The 19,694-nt window shown below is 41.8% G+C and overlaps 1 protein-coding gene across 1 annotated transcript in view; it reads right to left on the reverse strand.

Moving 5' to 3' along the window:
* The window catches only part of STAB1 (stabilin 1), a 194,501-nt gene that overhangs the window by 159,333 nt on the left and 15,474 nt on the right, over nucleotides 1–19,694 (reverse strand). The window contains exons 7-12 of the mRNA XM_069736838.1: nucleotides 11,247–11,443; nucleotides 9,683–9,813; nucleotides 8,228–8,355; nucleotides 5,833–5,912; nucleotides 1,838–1,960; nucleotides 1,474–1,608 (exon numbers count right to left, since the gene is read on the reverse strand). Of these exons, the coding sequence (XP_069592939.1) occupies nucleotides 1,474–1,608; nucleotides 1,838–1,960; nucleotides 5,833–5,912; nucleotides 8,228–8,355; nucleotides 9,683–9,813; nucleotides 11,247–11,443 (794 nt within the window). The remainder of the gene's footprint in view (nucleotides 1–1,473; nucleotides 1,609–1,837; nucleotides 1,961–5,832; nucleotides 5,913–8,227; nucleotides 8,356–9,682; nucleotides 9,814–11,246; nucleotides 11,444–19,694) is intronic.

Raw genomic sequence — 19,694 nt, forward strand, 5'->3', positions numbered from 1 at the left:
TTGAATCTTTCTGCATCTCCGTAACAAAGTTGCTATTAAAGAAAGCAATGTCTCTATAATTAAATCCGACCATCCTGTGCCAACTCTGTCCTAGTCTACACAGCAAAGCCGACATGTAGAAAGCAAGACAATGGTCAGCTTATTTTGAGTGGCAAATTCAGCAAAATAAAAAAGTCAAATTCTTGCTTTTACATGCATAATAACCACAAAAATGAAGGGCACAATCTAGCACCGGATAAAGTAGAAAGAAATCCTTTAGCTTTATTCCTAAATCTATTTTAAAATCCACAGCAGATGAGAAACACAAAATAGAAGGGATTGTCCACTACAAAGATGACCCCTTTTTAAATGTTGTAATATTAAAAGTAACAGCTACTCACATAATGTGACACCCGGCGGCACCCCAGCCGATCAGCTGTTCTTCGTGTTGGCTGAAACTGCTCAGTTAAAGCTGCACAGCGCAGCTCCATCGGCGGAATAGTGGCCGCGGCCAGGTACTGCAAAGCCGTCCCTAAGGCTACTTTCACACATCAGGTTTTTTGCAACAGGCACAATCCGGCGAATGTTGGAAAAACTGGATCCGGCGCAGATTGTAAGAAAAGTGATGCGACGGATCCGGCTAGCACATCTAGATTATTGGATAAAAAAAAAAAATTGGAGCATGCTCAGTTTAAAAAAACGGAATCCGTCATTTTCCGGATCTGGCATCTTCCGGCTCCCATAGACTTCCATTCTAGCAAACAGCCGGAAGAGCCGGCCTTTTCGCCAGAGACAAAAAACGTTGCTATGGACGTTTTTTAAAGAAACCGGAAACGGCAGATTTGCCAGATCCGGCGAAAAGCGGATGAAACGCAAGGTCATCAGGCACAATCCGCCACTAATACAAGTCTATGGGAAAAAAAACGTATCCGGCGGCAACATTCGCCTGATCCGGTTTTTTGAAAATTAGCCGGATTGAGCCTGACGCTGAAAACCTGGTGTGTGAAAGTAGCCATATTGATCTGAATAGAGGGCGGATATGCAGTACCCAGCCGCGGCCACTATACAGTTGATGGAGCTGTGCAGCTCCGTAAAAGAGCAATTGCAGTCGCACCGACAACGATAACAGCTGATTGGCTGGAGGTCGCACCCCGACCGATAAGACATTGATGACCTATCCTATGGAAAGTAGTGGACAACCTCTTTAAGTAATAAAAAAAAATGTCCCCATGATGTACAATCCCTTTAACTATTTTGTACTTCACATCTGCTGGGGATTTTAAAACGGAATTATGAAGAAAGCAAAAAAAAGTTCTTAAACTTTTTCCGGCGTTACATTGTACCTCAGATTCTTTTTGCTATCCCTAGGTTTGCCAAAACTGATCCATGCACTGAATGTGGAGGCGAAATGGAATAATTTTATCCATTTATTAAGAAAAAAAAAATGAAATCTGTACGATTGATCTAACGAAATTATAAAGTAGAGTCAGTTACCTGTGGGTTTCCAATGGTCTCCACAGCGGGGCTTGTTATAAGTTTATCAATAACGTGGAAAACACCATTGATGGCTGGTAAGTCCTTTTTTACAAATGTATAGGTTTTGGCAGGTTCAGAGGATTTCATAAAATCCTTCAATAAAAGATAAAAAAACAACAACAGTATAAGTGTTAAATGTATAAAATACCTACACAGACTTGAAATTCTTCTTGTATGCAGAGATAACATGGCCCCATTGACTTCTATTGGTGCAATGGTATGGATCCGGACCAAACATTGATTGGTACTGAAACCCTTCTAGAATTTCCCCCAATATACAGTTACATTTACTTCTCCTGCACGGTTTGACACAGTTTCTTACCAATTGCGAAAACTCCAACGTTTCCCCACTTATTGTCCACAGATTGCCAATTTTCGTTAAATCTCTTGCCATGTACTGGCCAGGAATGATGTGAACTTTACATAACTGTTTGGCTTCCGTTTCCTGAAAATAAGAATATTCTCAATTTGGCCATATGGACTAATAACTAAACGAAGACACTCGGTTAACACCCGAGCATGCTCACATAACACCTTATCCCAGCACGTTCGCTCATCATTACTAATAAAGACTAAAAAAAACAGGATTATATTAATTAAAACGGCATAAGCCAAGAAACGTTGTGATTAGCAGGGCAACAGCCCCGACGCGCACAGACCAGTGCTATTTGATATAACAGGATGTCATCATGCCCGTACTGCTTTACGTCTCCTTCATGTGCAGAATTGTTAGGCAATTGAGTAATTTGACCATATCATCATTTTTATGCAGATTTTCCAACTCCAAGCTGTATAAACCTGAATGCTTATTGGATGAAGCAGACCAGGTGATGTAAATTTGGGAATGAGGTAGAGTGTTACCCATAGGTGCTTGCTTTGTCCTATGTCCTTGGTCCTGTCAGGGCTTACCTTCAAAATCCCTCCCCCACAAAACGGGATACGGGTGTATGTGCCGAAGGGGCCATTGACTATAATGGTGCGGACTGAGCTAACGTGTGCACTGTGGTGCCTCATTTTCAGGCGTGCCTACTGGAGGCGGACAGCCAGACGCATACTATGGGCTACGTATATGCCCAAAATCGAAGCATGACAGAACACATGTTGACTTCGTTGGCACCATTATAGGCCACAGCCCTGTCAGCGCACGTGCCTGAATCCCGTTTTGTGGGGGTTCGAACGCAAGCCCTGAGGGGACCACTAAACGTGGAGAAGAATGCAGTGAGAAAGGGCCCTCAGGATATCAACACCCTTTATCGAGGTGTGCAGAATAATTAGGCAGCCTGTCTCTGCCATGTTTGTAAAGTTCTGAAGTACAGTCAGTGGCTAGGCTTCCTCAGAGAGGAGAAATTTTACAATGTTCTGCAATTCTACAGTATTGCCCAAGCAATCACAGGTTCATGTCCCCTAGGGGGACTAATAAAATATGTAAAAAAAAAAAAACAGTGAAAAATATATAAAGAACATAAATTTACACACAAATATTATACTGTATATAATATATATACAGTATGGACCAAAAGTTTGGACACACCTCATTTAAAGATTTTTCACACACTGAAGGCATCAAAACTATCATTTAACACATGTGGAATGATATACTTAACAAAAAAGTGTGAAACAACTGAAATTGTGTCTTATATTCTAGGTTCTTCAAAGTAGCCACCTTTTGCTTTCATGACTGCTTTGCACACGCTTGGCATTCTCTTGATGAGCTTCAAGAGGTAGTCACCGGGAATGGTCTTCCAACAATCTTGAAAGAGTTCCCCGAGATGCTTAGCACTTGTTGGCCCTTTTGCCTTCACTCTGCGGTGCAGCTCACCCCAAACCATCTCGATTGGGTTCAGGTCTGGTGACTGTGGAGGCCAGGTCATCTGGCGTAGCACCCCATCACTCTCCTTCTTGGTCAAATAGCCCTTACACAGCCTGGAGGTGAAAAATAAATGATGGTCCAACTAAACGCAAACCGGATGGAATAGCATGCCGCTGCAAGATGCTGTGGTAGCCATGGTGGTTCAGTATGCCTTCAATTCGGAATAAATCCCCCACAGCGTCAACAGCAAAGCACCCCCACCCCATCACATGTCCTCCTCCATGCTTCATGGTGGGAACCAGGCATGTAGAGTCCATCCGTTCACCTTTTCTGCGTCGCACAAAGACATGGTGGTTGGAACCAAAGATCTCAAATTTGAACTCATCAGACCAAAGCACAGATTTCCACTGGTCTAATGTCCATTCCTTGTGTTCTTTAGCCCAAACAAGTCTCTTCTGCTTGTTGCCTGTCCTTAGCAGTGGTTTCCTAGCAGCTATTTTACCATGAAGGCCTGCTGCACAAAGTCTCCTCTTAACAGTTGTTGTAGAGATGTGTCTGCTGCTAGAACTCTGTGTGGCATTGACCTGGTCTCTAATCTGAGCTGCTGTTAACCTGCAATTTCTGAGGCTGGTGACTCGGATAAACGTATCCTCAGAAGCAGAGGTGACTCTTGGTCTTCCTTTCCTGGGGCGGTTCTCATGTGAGCCAGTTTTTTGTAGCGCTTGATGGTTTTTGCCACTGCACTTGGGGACCCTTTCAAAGTTTTCCCAATTTTTTGGACTGACTGACCTTCATTTCTTAAAGTAATGAGGCCACTCGTTTTTCTTTACTTAGAATTTGTATTATGGCAAGAAAAAAGCAGCTAACAGTCTATTCAGTAGGACTATCAGCTGTGTATCCACCAGACTTCTGCACAACACAACTGATGGTCCCAACCCCATTTATAAGGCAAGAAATCCCACTTATTAAACCTGACATGGCACCCCTGTGAAGAGAAAACCATTCCCGGTGACTACCTCTTGAAGCTCATCAAGAGAATGCCAAGAATGTGCAAAGCAGTCATCAAAGCAAAAGGTGGCTACTTTGAAGAACCTAGAAATAAAATACTGATCAAACACAGATAAAATACTGACCAAACACTGAGGTAAAATACTAAAACACTGAGGTAAAATACTGATTAAATACTGAGGTAAAATATTGACCAAACACTGAGGTAAAATACTGACCAAATATTGAGGTAAAATACTAAAACACTGAGGTAAACCACTGATCAAATACTGAGGTAAAATACTCTTCTGCCAGTTTTAGTCAGGGGGACATACCCAGCCTGCTGCCCAGGTAGGAAGGACATCAGTGGTGGGCTGCCTTTTCCTCGATGAGTCCTTTATATCCACAGGGTCCTCGTTACCTGCATGTTCTTCCCCGGTCACACCATTATAGAAATACTCTGACCGCCATTTACTGAGAAAACCCTATAAGGTTGGCTGTTTCAGAAATACTTGTTCAGAGTTGTTCATATCACTAGACTTCCTCGTTAAAATGTGAATTCACACAGAAACTGATCAGCGGACAACTTGCTTACTTGATTTTAGGCTACACCTATGATCACGGGTCTAATTTCCCTACTGGAAAGCTCTGATCTTTAAAGGGCAAGTGTCTCTAATAAAGTGGACATTCAGAGTGTATGCTACTACAAAGAATCACCTATTAGGTAAAGTGCTCAGAAGGGTCCCTAATGTCCGCCACCAAAGGGCCTCCCAGAAAGAGCCCAACTTTCTAGCAAAAGTTGACTCCAAACTTCTGTATTGTGGGATCCCGGCACGTAGAACGTGATCACACAACCCTCAACTGCCCCTCTTGCAGTCAAAGGGGGGAGTCTCGCTCCTTTGCACTAATCCAGAGCTGTCACGTTCTTTATTAAACTGTCACCGAACGGTAATGGTGTTACCATTTATTACGCGGTAGTGCTGGATTAGAGGGAAGAGAGAGATCTTGTGCTTTCTCTGTAAGAGGGATAGTGGAAGGGTGTGAGATTCCACTTGTGACAAGTTTTGAGCTGAGAAAAAAAAAAATAGATAAAATTACAGACGCGTCACATGTAAGTCACAGGTTGCAAATCAAATACAGAAGAATGAACAATGAAAAGGAAAAATAAATGAAAAATTATAAGTGGTTATTAAAATGTCAAGATCACCTTTATTTCCAGAAATACATTTTTGTCATAAAATCACACTATTGTGTGCAGGTACTCAATATTTTGAAATGTATTTAGTCCAAATATTTGTACAATTAAACTTATATTAAAGTCAATGGGGTAAAATCTTGCGGCAAAACCCCCCCAAGATTGTTGGATGTTCTGCGACAGTTGCATTGCGGGTCACAAGGCCACTCCATTCACAACCATTAGATGCAATATTGGATTGTAACACCAAAATCTCCATGTGTAACCCGCGCCGTAAGGACAAATATTCTACAATAAGGTCACCAATTGTACCGTCTGTACTTACGTTCATGTGACGTTGCTTTATAAGGGGAACAAACACTGTGAATGGACCATATTTTCGCAAACTCAATCCACACCCCTCCTCTATCAAACAGAAGCAAGAGAACATAAGCTCCGTATTAACAAAGGTGGTGCTTGAAGAACAGCATGATATCGCTTTTTATTACAGGACATTGCATATCCCAATATTTATAATGCATGAATAAAATATAAGATAAGGACTAAAAATTGTGAACCTGAAAGGTGATAGGTATTCATGTCCCCAGAAGGCACCAATGCAATAAAGATGACCGAAGGAGAAGAATGGGTGCCAGGACAAAGGGAAATAAACCAGTTATCAAAAGAAGAAAAAAACTTTATTCAAATATTAAAAACCAATAGATCCAGCAATGCAAACAAAGGTTAAAATTGGTGGGTGAGCCATACTGAGAACCCCAAGATAATTGGTACAGAACACAAATTGTTATATTAATTGTAATATTGAATAGTACTCAAATATTCAATCAATAATATATGGTTAGATATGATTATCAAACAGTGTCTGCACAAAGAGTGCCAATAAATAATAAACCCACAAATAATTAAAATAAGTATACAATAACAAAAGGGCTCATCCACCAAACACCCAAGGCACGTTTCGCTGTGGCTTCATCAGGGGACCCCAGGGAAGCAATTCATGCAACCATAGCCCAGAGAACACCACTCAGGAATTTAAAGAGAACCTTATCTAATTTACTAAGTTCTAGTACGGTAATTCTGGAGAATCTTTCCTTAAAACGTTCCTCTGTTAGTCCTCCTAGAGGTTTGTGAATACATTTACAACTAGGTGGTACCAGTTGAGGGTGTGTCCCTGCACACTTTGACACTGTCCAATCAGGGCTGACAATCACACTGTAGGGACACACCCCTATACCAGGGAACTAGTAACACCCAGTGGAATAACAGAGAAATGGCACAACGAAGATTCATAAGAAAAGATTATCCAAAATTTTTGTCACACGGGAAAGTATTTGACACTTTTTATATGTTACTCTATTAAGAAACTTGAGAAGTAAACATACCCGGTCAATTAAGAAAAATATTACCTCTCCCTTCAAACGCTTTATTATCCCCTTACCGTCATATAACATACTGGTACGTCATATGCCAACTCCCTGACTTTGAAGTGGGATCGCATACTGATTTTGTATATTTCCCAGCAGATGATGGCTGTATTATTCAGCCATCATGTGCTTCTAACAGCCATGGGTGGAGAGGAGCTCTGCCCGCAGAGGTTAACCTTTTAAATAGCACTTTTAATCTATGACAGCGGCATTTAACACACATCAGTGGGGCAGCGACTCATTCACTGCTTCCATTGGTGTGCCCGTGACATGATCGTGTGGCACGGATAGGCTTCCATGGCAAAAGGGATTCTATTGAAGACTGTCATTTAAAAACCAGCTTGTGCTTGGCAACTATAGGAGACCGTGATATTTGCTATCTACAGCAATGCTGTAGATAACACAAGCGATCAGACAATCGCAGATTCAAGTCCCCTAAGGGGACTAACGAATACAGTAAGAAGTAAAACAAAATGTTTGTGAATCACCCTCCTTTTTCCCCCATTAAAAATTATTGTAATTAAAGATTACACATATTTGGTATCGCTGCTTTCGTAAAAATCCAATCTATGAAAATATAAAATAAATTAATCCGATAGGTAAATGGCGTACAGAGAAAAAAATAAAAATGCCAAAATTGAGGTTTTTCAGCCACCACAACAACACAAAAAATGTAGTAACAGGCGATCAAAACAACGTATCTACGCCAAAGTGATATCAATGAAAATATCAGCTGGGGGCACAAAAAAATTATTCCTCACACAGCTCCAGATCCCAATAATTGAAAAGGTGACGGCTCTTGGAAAATGGCGACATAATCAAAAAAACGTATTTATATATTTTTTTTACAAATGTATGGATTGTTTTCACCACTTAAGTGAAATAAAAACTATACATGTTTGGTATCTGTGTAGTCAAACGGACCTAGATAATCATACTGATCGGTCATTTTTACTGTAAAATGAACCCTGTAAATAAAAATTAAAAAAAACAACTGTGGATTTGCGCTTTTTTGCCATTTTGCGACACTGGAATTTTTTCTCCCGCTTTCCAGTACATCACATGATAAAATGGATAGCGTTATTTAAAAGTACAACTCGTTTGGCAAAAACCAAACCCTCATATGGCTATGTCAATGGAAAAATAAAAAAAAGTTATGACTCTTGGAATAAGGGGAGCAAAACAATGCAAAAAAATAAAACCGAAATTGGCCACATCGGGAAAGGGTTAAAGCCATATACTTGCATACTGGACCCACATGGCGCAAGAAGGTAAACCCGTCGAATTTAGCCTCACCAAAAAGTCTCAGTGCACCCGGCTGCTTCCTCATTTTCAGATCATCGATATTCAGCTTCTGCATCTCATATAAAAGGTTTCCATAGCAGTTTTTGCCATCACCAATCTCTCCTTCGTGACAAACACACCTATGGAACACAGAATTTCTTATTTCATTCACTTGAAGTTTGTACAATTAACAAAGTTATTACATTTATTTCACCTTTTTTATTTTTATTATTATTTTTTTTTACAGAGGCTATCAATATAATGCACCTATAACACGGAATTATTTGGTGTATTACTGAAAAAAATGGAATTGGGGGATGCTGCAAACTGCTCTAACTGCTGAACTGGTCTGTCCTTGGTCATCAATAGTATCTGGAGCCGAACTACTATACCCCAAGTTCAATTCAGCCAGAAAGTTTACATATCTACCACTTGGACAATTTACAGAAAATGGGGGAAGGACTCTGTATCTCGGCTCCTGCTCTCCTGTCTGTCAAACCACATACAGGAGAGCAGGAGCTTTCAATTTAGGCCATTGGACAATGGCAGGAGCTATGAATGCTGGGAAGTAAGGGGGAAGGAAGTTCTAGGACATTTAGTGCTGGCAGAGTGGACAAAGTTACAGTGCATGAGAACCTGGACAATTCCAAGATAAATTAGACTGATATGTGTGCACCAAAGTAAGTTTTAACTTTTTGTGGGGTAAAAAGGCTGGTAAATCTACCGTATTTCTCTGCAGATTTTGTGTGAAGTGTGACAAATACACTGGTAGAGTACTGGAGGGGAGATGTATGTCACTAAGCTTGGTGGAGTCAGTGATGTGAAACCCAGAATATTTTCCTCCAGCACACTGGGTGTTGAGGTTTTGAGGCTAAGTTGCATAAATGGGCTGCATTTTATGTGGACATCCATAGAGTGGGTGGGAGGATGTCCACCTTATCTCCATCAGCAGCCTGGCACCGCCGTGTGCTGGCAGGACCTGTGTGATGTCACAGTCATGTGTTTAGTCACATGGTCTGGGGTTTAAATAACTGGGCTCTAGAGGCAGTCTCTGGTCAGCAAGAACAGAGAGAGGTTCTCCAGTGGTTTTTGTGTCCTGAAGAAAGACTGAACCTGTCGTGCTCCAGAGCGGGATGTTAACCGCATACGTATGGACTGTGTTGCAGCATTTTGTTTTTTGTTTTTTTTTTGTTCTCCTGTTTTTGCCTGAAAGGTTGTGTTTATTTTTCCTTCTTGTTGGATTATGCCGCATAATAATAAACCAATCAAAGATTTAAAGAGACGGTGTGCCTATTTCCAACTCCGTATACAGACACGTTAGTTGAACTACTACAGAAGGCACAGATATACTTTAAGGTGACATTGTTAAACTGCTCATTAACTAATTTAATCAAATCCTAGATACAAAACATTACAGTCAGGCCTAGCAAATAGTAAACGGTTGTTATCCATTACCAATAGACTTACCTGTGCACTCCGGGAGATACTTCTTCACACAGTGCACTTTTACCGCATGTTGAAATGCGACAAACGAAAGGTGAATAACACCCCATAGAAACATTTCGGGTTATCATTCCGGGCAAACAACTGCAAAAAGACTGGTAATTACTTATAGTTAGTACAAAGAAAAGCAATGTCACAGCATATTTCATTCTATAGCCCATTACGCCAATGTAGGGGACAATTCTCAACGTGCTGATAATCAATAGTCATTCGTTTCATCTCTTTTTCAGTGTGGCCAGCATTTTCATTTTTATGCGTGAAGAGAGTAAGTTTTTTTTTTTTGGTTTTTTTTTTTTAAATCCTCTGTCTTACATCTACCAAGTATCAATAGTCCTCATGCTCCCATTTTATACCAAAAGACTCATTCTAGAATGGAGAAAACAAAAAGCTATAGAGAGAGAGCTCGTGAATCCATGTGCATTCAATCTCTGACCAGCCAGCCTTACTAACAGCCGCAGCTTGTACTGAGTAGTGTGAGATCATTGCAGCAGCAGGGAGGAGGGGCAGTGAGGAGCTATCAGCCAGTCAGGGTGAGGATAGATTGAATACACTTGGACTCAAGGGCTCTCCTCTCACTCTTTAGACGGTCTTTGAAAATTAACTTTACTCATCCACCACTGCATTTTGACACAGCAAATCTACAGCCAATAACCGAGGCAGCCAATCACTGGCCTAAGGCATCTCGCACTGTCTGTTTTGACATCGATGCTGAAGCCATTAATCAAGGACAGCATGAATCAGACACTGGATACCTCATTGTAGCTGTGTGTGTTTTTTGCTACATTCACACACATGCATTTATTTTTTATTTCTTAAACATTTTTCTCGCGTGTGTCCATGTTTAAAAACCGAAACAGGAATACTATTTCTTTTTTTTTTTAATTATTATGCATTGACTCTTAGTAATGGATCAGTTAAAAATGAATTAAACACAAGTGGAACACTGATATCTTCCATTTTTCATCCATATCTCACAGATTCCTATAAACTTTAATGGTCAGAAAAGGGTCAGGATAAGAAAAGGACCTGCTCCGAGTCTCATGGACTGGAGACAGGAGTCCGTTTTTAATAAAGTTGTGTTTATGGATCAACGAATCTCTATCAGAAATGAAAAAAAAAAAAAAGAGCACACGGATGGATAAAACAGATGTGTGAATGTAGCCTTACTGAAACGCTGCAGCGTTTCAGGATGAACATTCTTTGAAAGGCCGGCCAGGGACTATGTGTCTCGGATGCCTTTTATAAGATAGGTCCCCGGTGGCCTTCCTTAGACTGGCAGATGGGAAGGGAAGTTGTCGCCAGGACTGGCCTTGAACTGGTCATCTGAGACACATGGTTCCCAGAAGGCTTTTCAAAGTATGTTTGTCCTGAAACATTGCAGAATTTCAGAGTGAAACATACACAGCTAGAATAAATGACTCGGACTCGTGCCGCTGATTATTCAGGCAGGGTGAATCACACAGCAGGTTCCCTTTAAATATGGCATGATATGTGTAAAAGATTAAAGAAAATGGTCATTAATACTTACCTTGCCAGGGCTTCTATATACACATTTTGTTGAATTTTCAGGGCACCCTCCATTGTTAAAAGAACATGGATTATAAGCGAGGCACGTTTTCCCATCGCCATAATAATCTTTTCTACATTCACATGTGTACTGTTGAGGCCCAGTTGATTTGCACACAGCATACGGACTACATGGTGAAGGTCTACATGGGTCCTTGGCTATTAAAAGAAAGCAAATGTTACTGCAAATCTGCTTTTTTTTTTAAATTTGGGAATATTTGCACTTTCAGATCTACTCTGAACTAGCTTTTACATATTAGACCCGGTGTGAGTACTTACAGTTAAGTCCAGAAATATTTGCACAGTGACAGGTTTTGGCATTAGGCTGTCTGCCAAAACATATTCAAGGTAACGTTATATAACCAATATGGGCTTAAGTGCAGATGCTCAGGTTTAATTTGTGGGTATTCTCATCCTAATTGGAGTAAGGGTTTAGGAATTACTGCTCTTTAATATGCAGCTGCCTCTTCTCAAAGGGTCTAAAGGCAATTATACAATTATCTCAAAAGATTTCTAATGGGCTGCGTGGGCTATTCCCTCATTAAGAAATCATCAATTAAGCAGGTACAAGGTATGGAACGGATTCCAGGTGTGGCATTTGCATTTGAAAGCTGTTGCTGTGAACCCACGACATGCGGTCAAAGAAGATATCAATCGAAGAGAAACAGACCATCATTAGGCTGAAAAAAATAAATCTATCAGAGAGATAGCAGAATAGTTAGAAGTGGCCAAATCAACAGTTTGGTACATTCTGCAAAAGAAAAACAAAAAAAACAATGCCCTGGTGAGCTTGGGAACTCGAAAATGCCTGGATGTCCATGGAAGACAACAGTGGTGGATTATCGCAAAGTCCTTTCAATGCTGAAGAAAAATCCCTTCCAAACATCCACCCAAGTGAAGAACACGCAGATGTATTGCAGAGATCCACCCAAGGAGATAGCCCCAGGTATTAAATCCTAAAGTGCCAGTGCTGTGCTATAAATCTAGGGTATAGTTATTTCTACACCTACCGTGGGTACGGAACGGAAAGTATTCAGACTCCTTTACATTTTTCACTCTTTGTTTCATTGCAGCCATTTGGTAAATTCAGAAAAGTTCATTTTTTTCTCATTAATGTGCACTCTGCACTCCATTTTGACTGAAAAAAACAGAAATGTAGAAATTTTTGCAAATTTATTAAAAAGAAAAACTGAAATATCACATGGTCATAAGTGTTCAGACCCTTTGCTCAGTATTGAGTAGAGGCACACTTTTGAAATAGTACAGCCATGAGTCTTCTTGGGAATGATGCAACAAGTTTTTCACAGCTGGATTTGGGGATCTTCTGCAATTCTTCCTTGCAGATCCTCTCCAGTTCCGTCACGTTGGATGGTGGACATTGGTGGACAGCCATTTTTATGTCTCTCCAGAGATGCTCCAATGGGTTTAGGTCAGGGCTCTGGCTGGGCCAGTCAAAAATTGTCACAGTTGTTCTGAAGCGCTCCTTTGTTATTTTAGCTGTGTGCTTAGGGTCATTGTCTTGTTGGAAGGTGAACCTTCGGCCAAGCATGAGGTCCAGAGCACTCTGGAAGAGGTATTCATCCAGGATATCTCTGTACTTGGCCGCATTCATGTTTCCTTCAATGGCAACCAGTCGTCCTGTCCCTGCAGCTGAAAATCACCCCCATAGCATAATAGTGCCACCACCATGTTTCACTGTTGGGATTGTATTGGGCAGGTGATGAGCAGTGCCTGGTTTTCTCCACACACCACTTAGAATTATCACCAAAAGGGCATATCTTCGTCTCATCAGACCAGAGAATCTTATTTCTCATAGTCTGGGAGTCCTTCATGTGCTTTTTAGCAAACTCTATGCGGGCTTTTATACAGTTATATGAAAAAGTTTGGGCACCCCTATTAATCTTAAGCTTAATGTTTTATAAAAATTGTTTTTTTTTTGCAACAGCTATTTCAGTTTCATATATCTAATAACTGTTGGACACAGTAATGTTTCTGCCTTGAAATGAGGTTTATTGTACTAACAGAAAATGTGCAATCTGCATTCAAACAAAATTTGACAGGTGCATAAGTATGGGCACCCCACCAGAAAAGTGACATTAATATTTAGTAGATCCTCCTTTTGCAAAAATAACAGCCTCTAGTTGCTTCTTGTAGCTTTTAATGAGTTCCTGGATCCTGGATGAAGGTATTTTTGACCATTCCTCTTTACAAAACAATTCCAGTTCAGTTAAGTTTGATGGTCACCGAGCATGGACAGACCTCTTCAAATGATCCCACAGATGTTCAATGATATTCAGGTCTGGGGACTGGGATGGCCATTCCAGAACAGTGTAATTGTTCCTCTGCATGAATGCCTGAGTAGATTTGGAGCGGTGTTTTGGATCATTGTCTTGCTGAAAGATCCATCCCCTGCGTAACTTCAACTTTGTCACTGATTCATGAACATTATTGTCAAGAATCTGCTGATACTGAGAGAAATCCATGCGTCCCTCAATTTTAACAATATTCCCGGTGCCGGCATTGGCCACACAGCCCCAAAGCATGATGGAACCTCCACCAAATTTTACTGTGGGTATCAAGTGTTTTTCTTGGAATGCTGTGTTTTTTGGCCGCCATGCATAACGCCTTTTTGTATGACCGAACAACTCAATCTTGGTTTCATCAGTCCACAGGACCTTCTTCCAAAAAGAAATTGGTTCTCCAAATGTGCTTTTGCATACCTCAGCCGACTCTGTTTGTGGCGTGCTTGCAGAAACGTCTTCTTTCACATCACTCTCCCATACAGCTTCTCCTTGTGCAAAGTGCGTTGTATAGTTGACCGATGCACAGTGACACCATCTGCAGCAAGTTGATGCTGCAGCTCTCTGGAGATGGTCTGAGGATTGTCCTTGACTGATCTCACCATTCTTCTTCTCTGCCTTTCTGATGTTTTTCTTGGCCTGCCACTTCTGGCCTTAACAAGAACTGTACCTGTGTTCTTCCATTTCCTTACTATGTTCCCCACAGTGGAAATTGACAGGTTAAATCTCTGAGACAGCTTTTTGTATCCTTCCCCTGAACAACTATGTTGAATAATCTTTGTTTTCAGATCATTAGACAGTTGTTTTGAGGAGCCCATGATGCCACTCTTCAGAGGAGATTCAAACAGGAGAACAACTTGCAAGTGGCCACTTTAAGTAGCTTTTCTCATGATTGCATACACCTGGCTATGAAGTTCAAGGCTCAATGAGGTTAGAAAACCAAAAACAGTGCTTTAGTAAGTCAGTAAAAAGTAGGTAGGAGTATTTAAAACAAGAAAATGATAAGGGTGCCCATACTTATGCACCTGTCAAATTTTGTTTGAATGCAGATTGCACATTTTCTGTTAGTACAATAAACCTCATTTCAAGGCAGAAACATTACTGTGTCCAACAGTTATTAGATATATGAAACTGAAATAGCTGTTGCAAAAAAAAACAATTTTTATAAAACATTAAGCTTAAGATTAATAGGGGTGCCCAAACTTTTTCATATAACTGTATATCTTGCACTGAGGAGAGGCTTCCGTCGGGCCACTCTGCCATAAAGGCCTGACTGGTGGAGGGCTGCAGTGATAGTTGAATTTGTGGAACTTTCTCCCACCTCCCTACTGCATCTCTGGAGTTCAGCCACTGTGATCTTGGGGTCTTCTTTATCTCTCTCACCAAGGCTCTTCTCCCACAATTGCTCAGTTTGGCTGGACGGCCAGGGCTAGGAAGACGTCTGGTGGTCCCAAACTTCTTCCATTTAAGGATTATGGAGGCCACTGTGCTCTTAGGAACCTTGAGTACTGCAGACATTCTGTTGTAACCTTGGCTAGATCTGTGCCTTGCCACAATTCTGTCTCTGAGCTCCTTGGCCAGTTCCTTTGACCTCATGATTCTCATTTGGTCTGACATGCACTGTGAGCTGTGATGTCTTATATAGACAGGTGTGCGCCTTTCCAAATCAAGTCCTATCAGTTTAATTAAACACAGCTGGACTCCAATGAAGGAGTAGAACCATCTCAAGGAGGATCACAAGGAAATGGACAGCATGTGACTTAAATATGAGTGTCTGATCAAAGGGTCTGAATATTTATGACCATGTGATATTTCAGTTTTTCTTTTTAAATAAATTAGCAAAAATTACTACATTTAGGTTTTTTTTCAGTCAAGATGGGGTGCAGAGTGTACATAAATGAGAAAAAAATGAACTTTTTTGAATTTATCAAATGGCTGCAATGAAACAAAAGGTGAAATATTTAAAGGGGTCTGTATACTTTCCGTACCCACTGTAGAGCTAATCTAAGGAGATCCTCCACACCAACCTCAGAGTGTCATACATATAAATCAATGTATATGAGAAAGTAGTTTGCCTATAAAGAATGTGCCACTTAAGAAGTTCCAGGCTGAGTCCCACTATACCCTATATTTATAGCACAGCACTGGCACTTTAGGATTTAATACCTGTGGCTATCTCCTTCGGTGGATCTCTGCACTACATTATTGGTTCTTCAGGCATTTGTGTGTCCATTTGGAGGCTTTCCCTGTTTTATGCTTGGTTTTATGTATTAACTCAGTAAAAAATATTTTTTTGTCTACCCCCCTTCATGACGGAGCCCTTGTTCGTTTTTGCGTTTCTGTTTTTCGCTCCCCTTCTTCCCAGAGCCATAACTTTTTTATTGTTCCGTCAATATTGCCATGTGAGGGCTTGTTTTTTGCGGGACAAGTTGTACTTTTGAACAAAAGCATTGGTTCTACCACATTATGTACTCGAAAACAGGAAAAAAATTCCATGTTGTGTGAAACTGCAAAAAAGTGCCATTCCACAAATGTTTTTTGCATTATTTTTTACCATGTTTACCAAATGCTAAAACTGACCTTCCATTATGATTCTCCAGGTCATTACGAGCTCGTAGACACCAAACATGTTGAGGTTACTTTTTATTTAAGTGGTGAAAAAACAATTCCATCTTTGTTAAAAAGAAAAAAAAATTGCATCATTTTCTGAGAAACGTAGCGTCTCTATTTTTCAGGGCCTGGGGCCGGGTGAGGGCTTATTTTTTGCATGCTGAGCTGATGTTATTAATAATACCATTTTCGTGTGTATACGATCTTTTGATCACCTGTTATTGCATTTTAATGCAATGTTGCGGCTACCAAAAAAAGTACCGTATATACTCGAGTATAAGCCGACCCGAGTATAAGCCGACCCCCCTAATTTTGCCACAAAAACTGGGAAAACTTATTGACTCGAGTATAAGCCTAGGGTGGAAATGCAGCATTTACCGGTGAATTTCAAAAATAAAAATAGATCATTATTTCCCCATAGATGTGCCATATAGTGCTCTGCACCGTTCATTATTTCCCCATAGCTGTGCCATATAGTGCTCTGCACTGTTCATTATTTCCCCATAGCTCTGCCATATAGTGCTCTGCACCGTTCATTATTGCCCCATAGCTGTGCCATATAGTGCTCTGCACCGTTCATATTTCCCCATAGCTGTGCCATATAGTGCTCTGCGCTGTTCATATTTCCCCATAGCTGTGCCATATAGTGCTCTGCACCGTTCATTATTGCCCCATTGCTCTGCCATATAGTGCTCTGCACCGTTCATATTTCCCCATAGTTGTGCCATATAGTGCTCTGCACCGTTCATATTTCCCCATAGCTGTGCCATATAGTGCTCTGCACCGTTCATATTTACCCATAGCTGTGCCATATAGTGCTCTGCACCGTTCATTATTGCCCCATAGCTCTGCCATTTAGTGCTCTGCACCGTTCATTATTGCCCCATAGCTGTGCCATATAGTGCTCTGCACCGTTCATTATTTCCCCATAGCTGTGCCATATAGAGCTCTACATGTTCATTATTGCCCCATAGCTGTGCCATATAGTGCTCTGCACCGTTCATATTTCCCCATAGCTGTGCCATATAGTGCTCTGCGCCGTTCATATTTCCCCATAGCTGTGCCATATAGTGCTCTGCACCGTTCATACTGCCCCATAGCTGTGCCATATAGTGCTCTGCACCGTTCATATTGCCCCATAGCTGCCATATAGTGCCCTGCACCGTTCATATTGCCCCATAGCTGCCATATAGTGCTCTGCGCCGTTCATATTTCCCCATAGCTGTGCCATATAGTGCTCTGCATGTTCATTATTGCCCCATAGCTGTGCAATATAGTGCTCTGCACCGTTCATATTTCCCCATAGCTGTGCCATATAGTGCTCTGCACCGTTTATATTGCACCATAGCTGCCATATAGTGCTCTGCGCCGTTCATATTTCCCCATAGCTGTGCCATATAGTGCTCTGCACCGTTCATATTGCCCCATAGCTGCCATATAGTGCTCTGCACCGTTCATATTGCACCATAGCTGCCATATAGTGCTCTGCACCGTTCATATTGCCCCATAGCTGCCATATAGTGCTCTGCACCGTTCATATTGCCCCATAGATGCTCCACATAAATCTGTGCCATTGCTGCTGCTGCTGCAATAAAAAAAAAAAAGCCATACTCACCTCTCTTGCTTGCAGCTCCCAGCGTCCGGTCCCGGCGTCTCTGCGCACTGACTGATCAGGCAGAGGGCACCGCGCACACTATATGCGTCATCGCGCCCTCTGACCTGCACAGTCAGAGCGGAGAGACGCCAGGAAGATGGAGCGGCGCCCGGCGGCTGGATCGTGGACAGGTGAATATGCGATACTTACCTGGTCCCGGCGTCCGGCTCCTTCTCCCGGACAGCTGTCTTCGGTGCCGCAGCCTCTTCCTCTATCAGCGGTCACCGGCACCGCTGATTAGAGAAATGAATATGCGGCTCCACCCCTATGGGAGGTGGAGCCACATATTCATTTCTCTAATGAGCGGTCCCACGTGACCGCTGAACAGTGGAAGAACTGCAGCACCGGAGACCGTGTGTTGTGAATTCTGTGGCTGAATTCACTCCTGTGGTCACAAGTGGTACTGCAGCTTCTGAGCTTCCTCCCTCAGGTGTTCTGGTGAGCTCGTTAACTGCTTCATTACTTAACTCCGCCTGATGCTGCTATCCTTGCTCCTTGTCAATGTTTCAGTGTTGGATCTGAGCTTCTCCTGATTGTTCCTGTGACCTGCTGCTCTGTATAGCTAAGTGCTTTTTGCTTTTTTGTTGCTTTTTTTCTGTCCAGCTTGTCTTTTGTTTTGCTGGAAGCTCTGAGACGCAAAGGGTGTACCGCCGTGCCGTTAGTTCGGCACGGTGGGTTTTTTTTGCCCCCTTTGCGTGGTTTTGCTTTAGGGTTTTTTGTAGACTGCAAAGTTCGCTTTACTGTCCTCGCTCTGTCCTAGAATATCGGGCCCCACTTTGCTGAATCTATTTCATCCCTACGTTTTGTCTTTTCATCTTACTCACAGTCATTATATGTGGGGGGCTGCCTTTTCCTTTGGGGAATTTCTCTGGGGCAAGTCAGGCCTATTTTTCTATCTTCAGGCTAGCTAGTTTCTTAGGCTGTGCCGAGTTGCCTAGGTAGTTGTTAGGCGCAATCCACAGCCGCTTTTAGTTGTGTTTAGGATAGGATCAGGTGTGCAGTCTACAGAGTTTCCACGTCTCAGAGCTCGTTCTTGTATTTTTGGGTATTTGTCAGATCACTGTGTGCGCTCTGATCGCTAAGCACACTGTGTTTCTGGATTGCCTTCATAACACCTGTCATTAGCAAACATAACACCGTGGGACAGGCGGGGAGCGCCAGAATCGCTGGAAGCAGGTAAGTATGCCTCATCGCCCTCACCCACCGACCCTGCCACCCACCTTGACTCGAGTATACGCCGAGAGGGGCACTTTCAGCCCAAAAATTTGGGCTGAAAATCTCAGCTATATACGGTAATTGTAGTGTTTTGACTTTTTTTTTCCCCAAGGATTAATTCTTTTTATAGCTTAATAGATCCGGCAATTCTGAATGCAGCGATACCAAATATGTTTATGTTTGATTTTCTTTGTTTGTTTTATTTTGAATGGACAAAAGGGGGGTGATTTGAACTTTTATGTATTTATTTTTTTTTTATATTTTTAAACCCTTTTTTTTTTTTTTACACTGTGCATGCTTCAATAGTCACCATGGGAGATTAGAAGCTGCAGCTGTCCCATCGGCTCTGCTACATACAAGCGATGATCATATCGCTTGTATGTATCAGAAATGCTCACTTGCTAGGAGCGCCGAACATTGGGCGGTGCTCATAGCAATCCAGTTATGACAACCATAGAGGTCTGCTGGAGACCTGATTGTCATGCCAACCCATCGGTGACCCACGAACACGTGACGTGGTCACAGATGGGCGAGATTTCCAGCAGATGGACAGCAGCATTTAACAGGTTAACAGCCGCGGGTGGATTGTGATTCCACCTGCGGCTGTTAGAGGCACATGTCAGCTGTTCAA

This window comes from Ranitomeya imitator, chromosome 8 (assembly GCF_032444005.1).
Source record: "Ranitomeya imitator isolate aRanImi1 chromosome 8, aRanImi1.pri, whole genome shotgun sequence".
Lineage (NCBI taxonomy): Eukaryota > Metazoa > Chordata > Amphibia > Anura > Dendrobatidae > Ranitomeya > Ranitomeya imitator.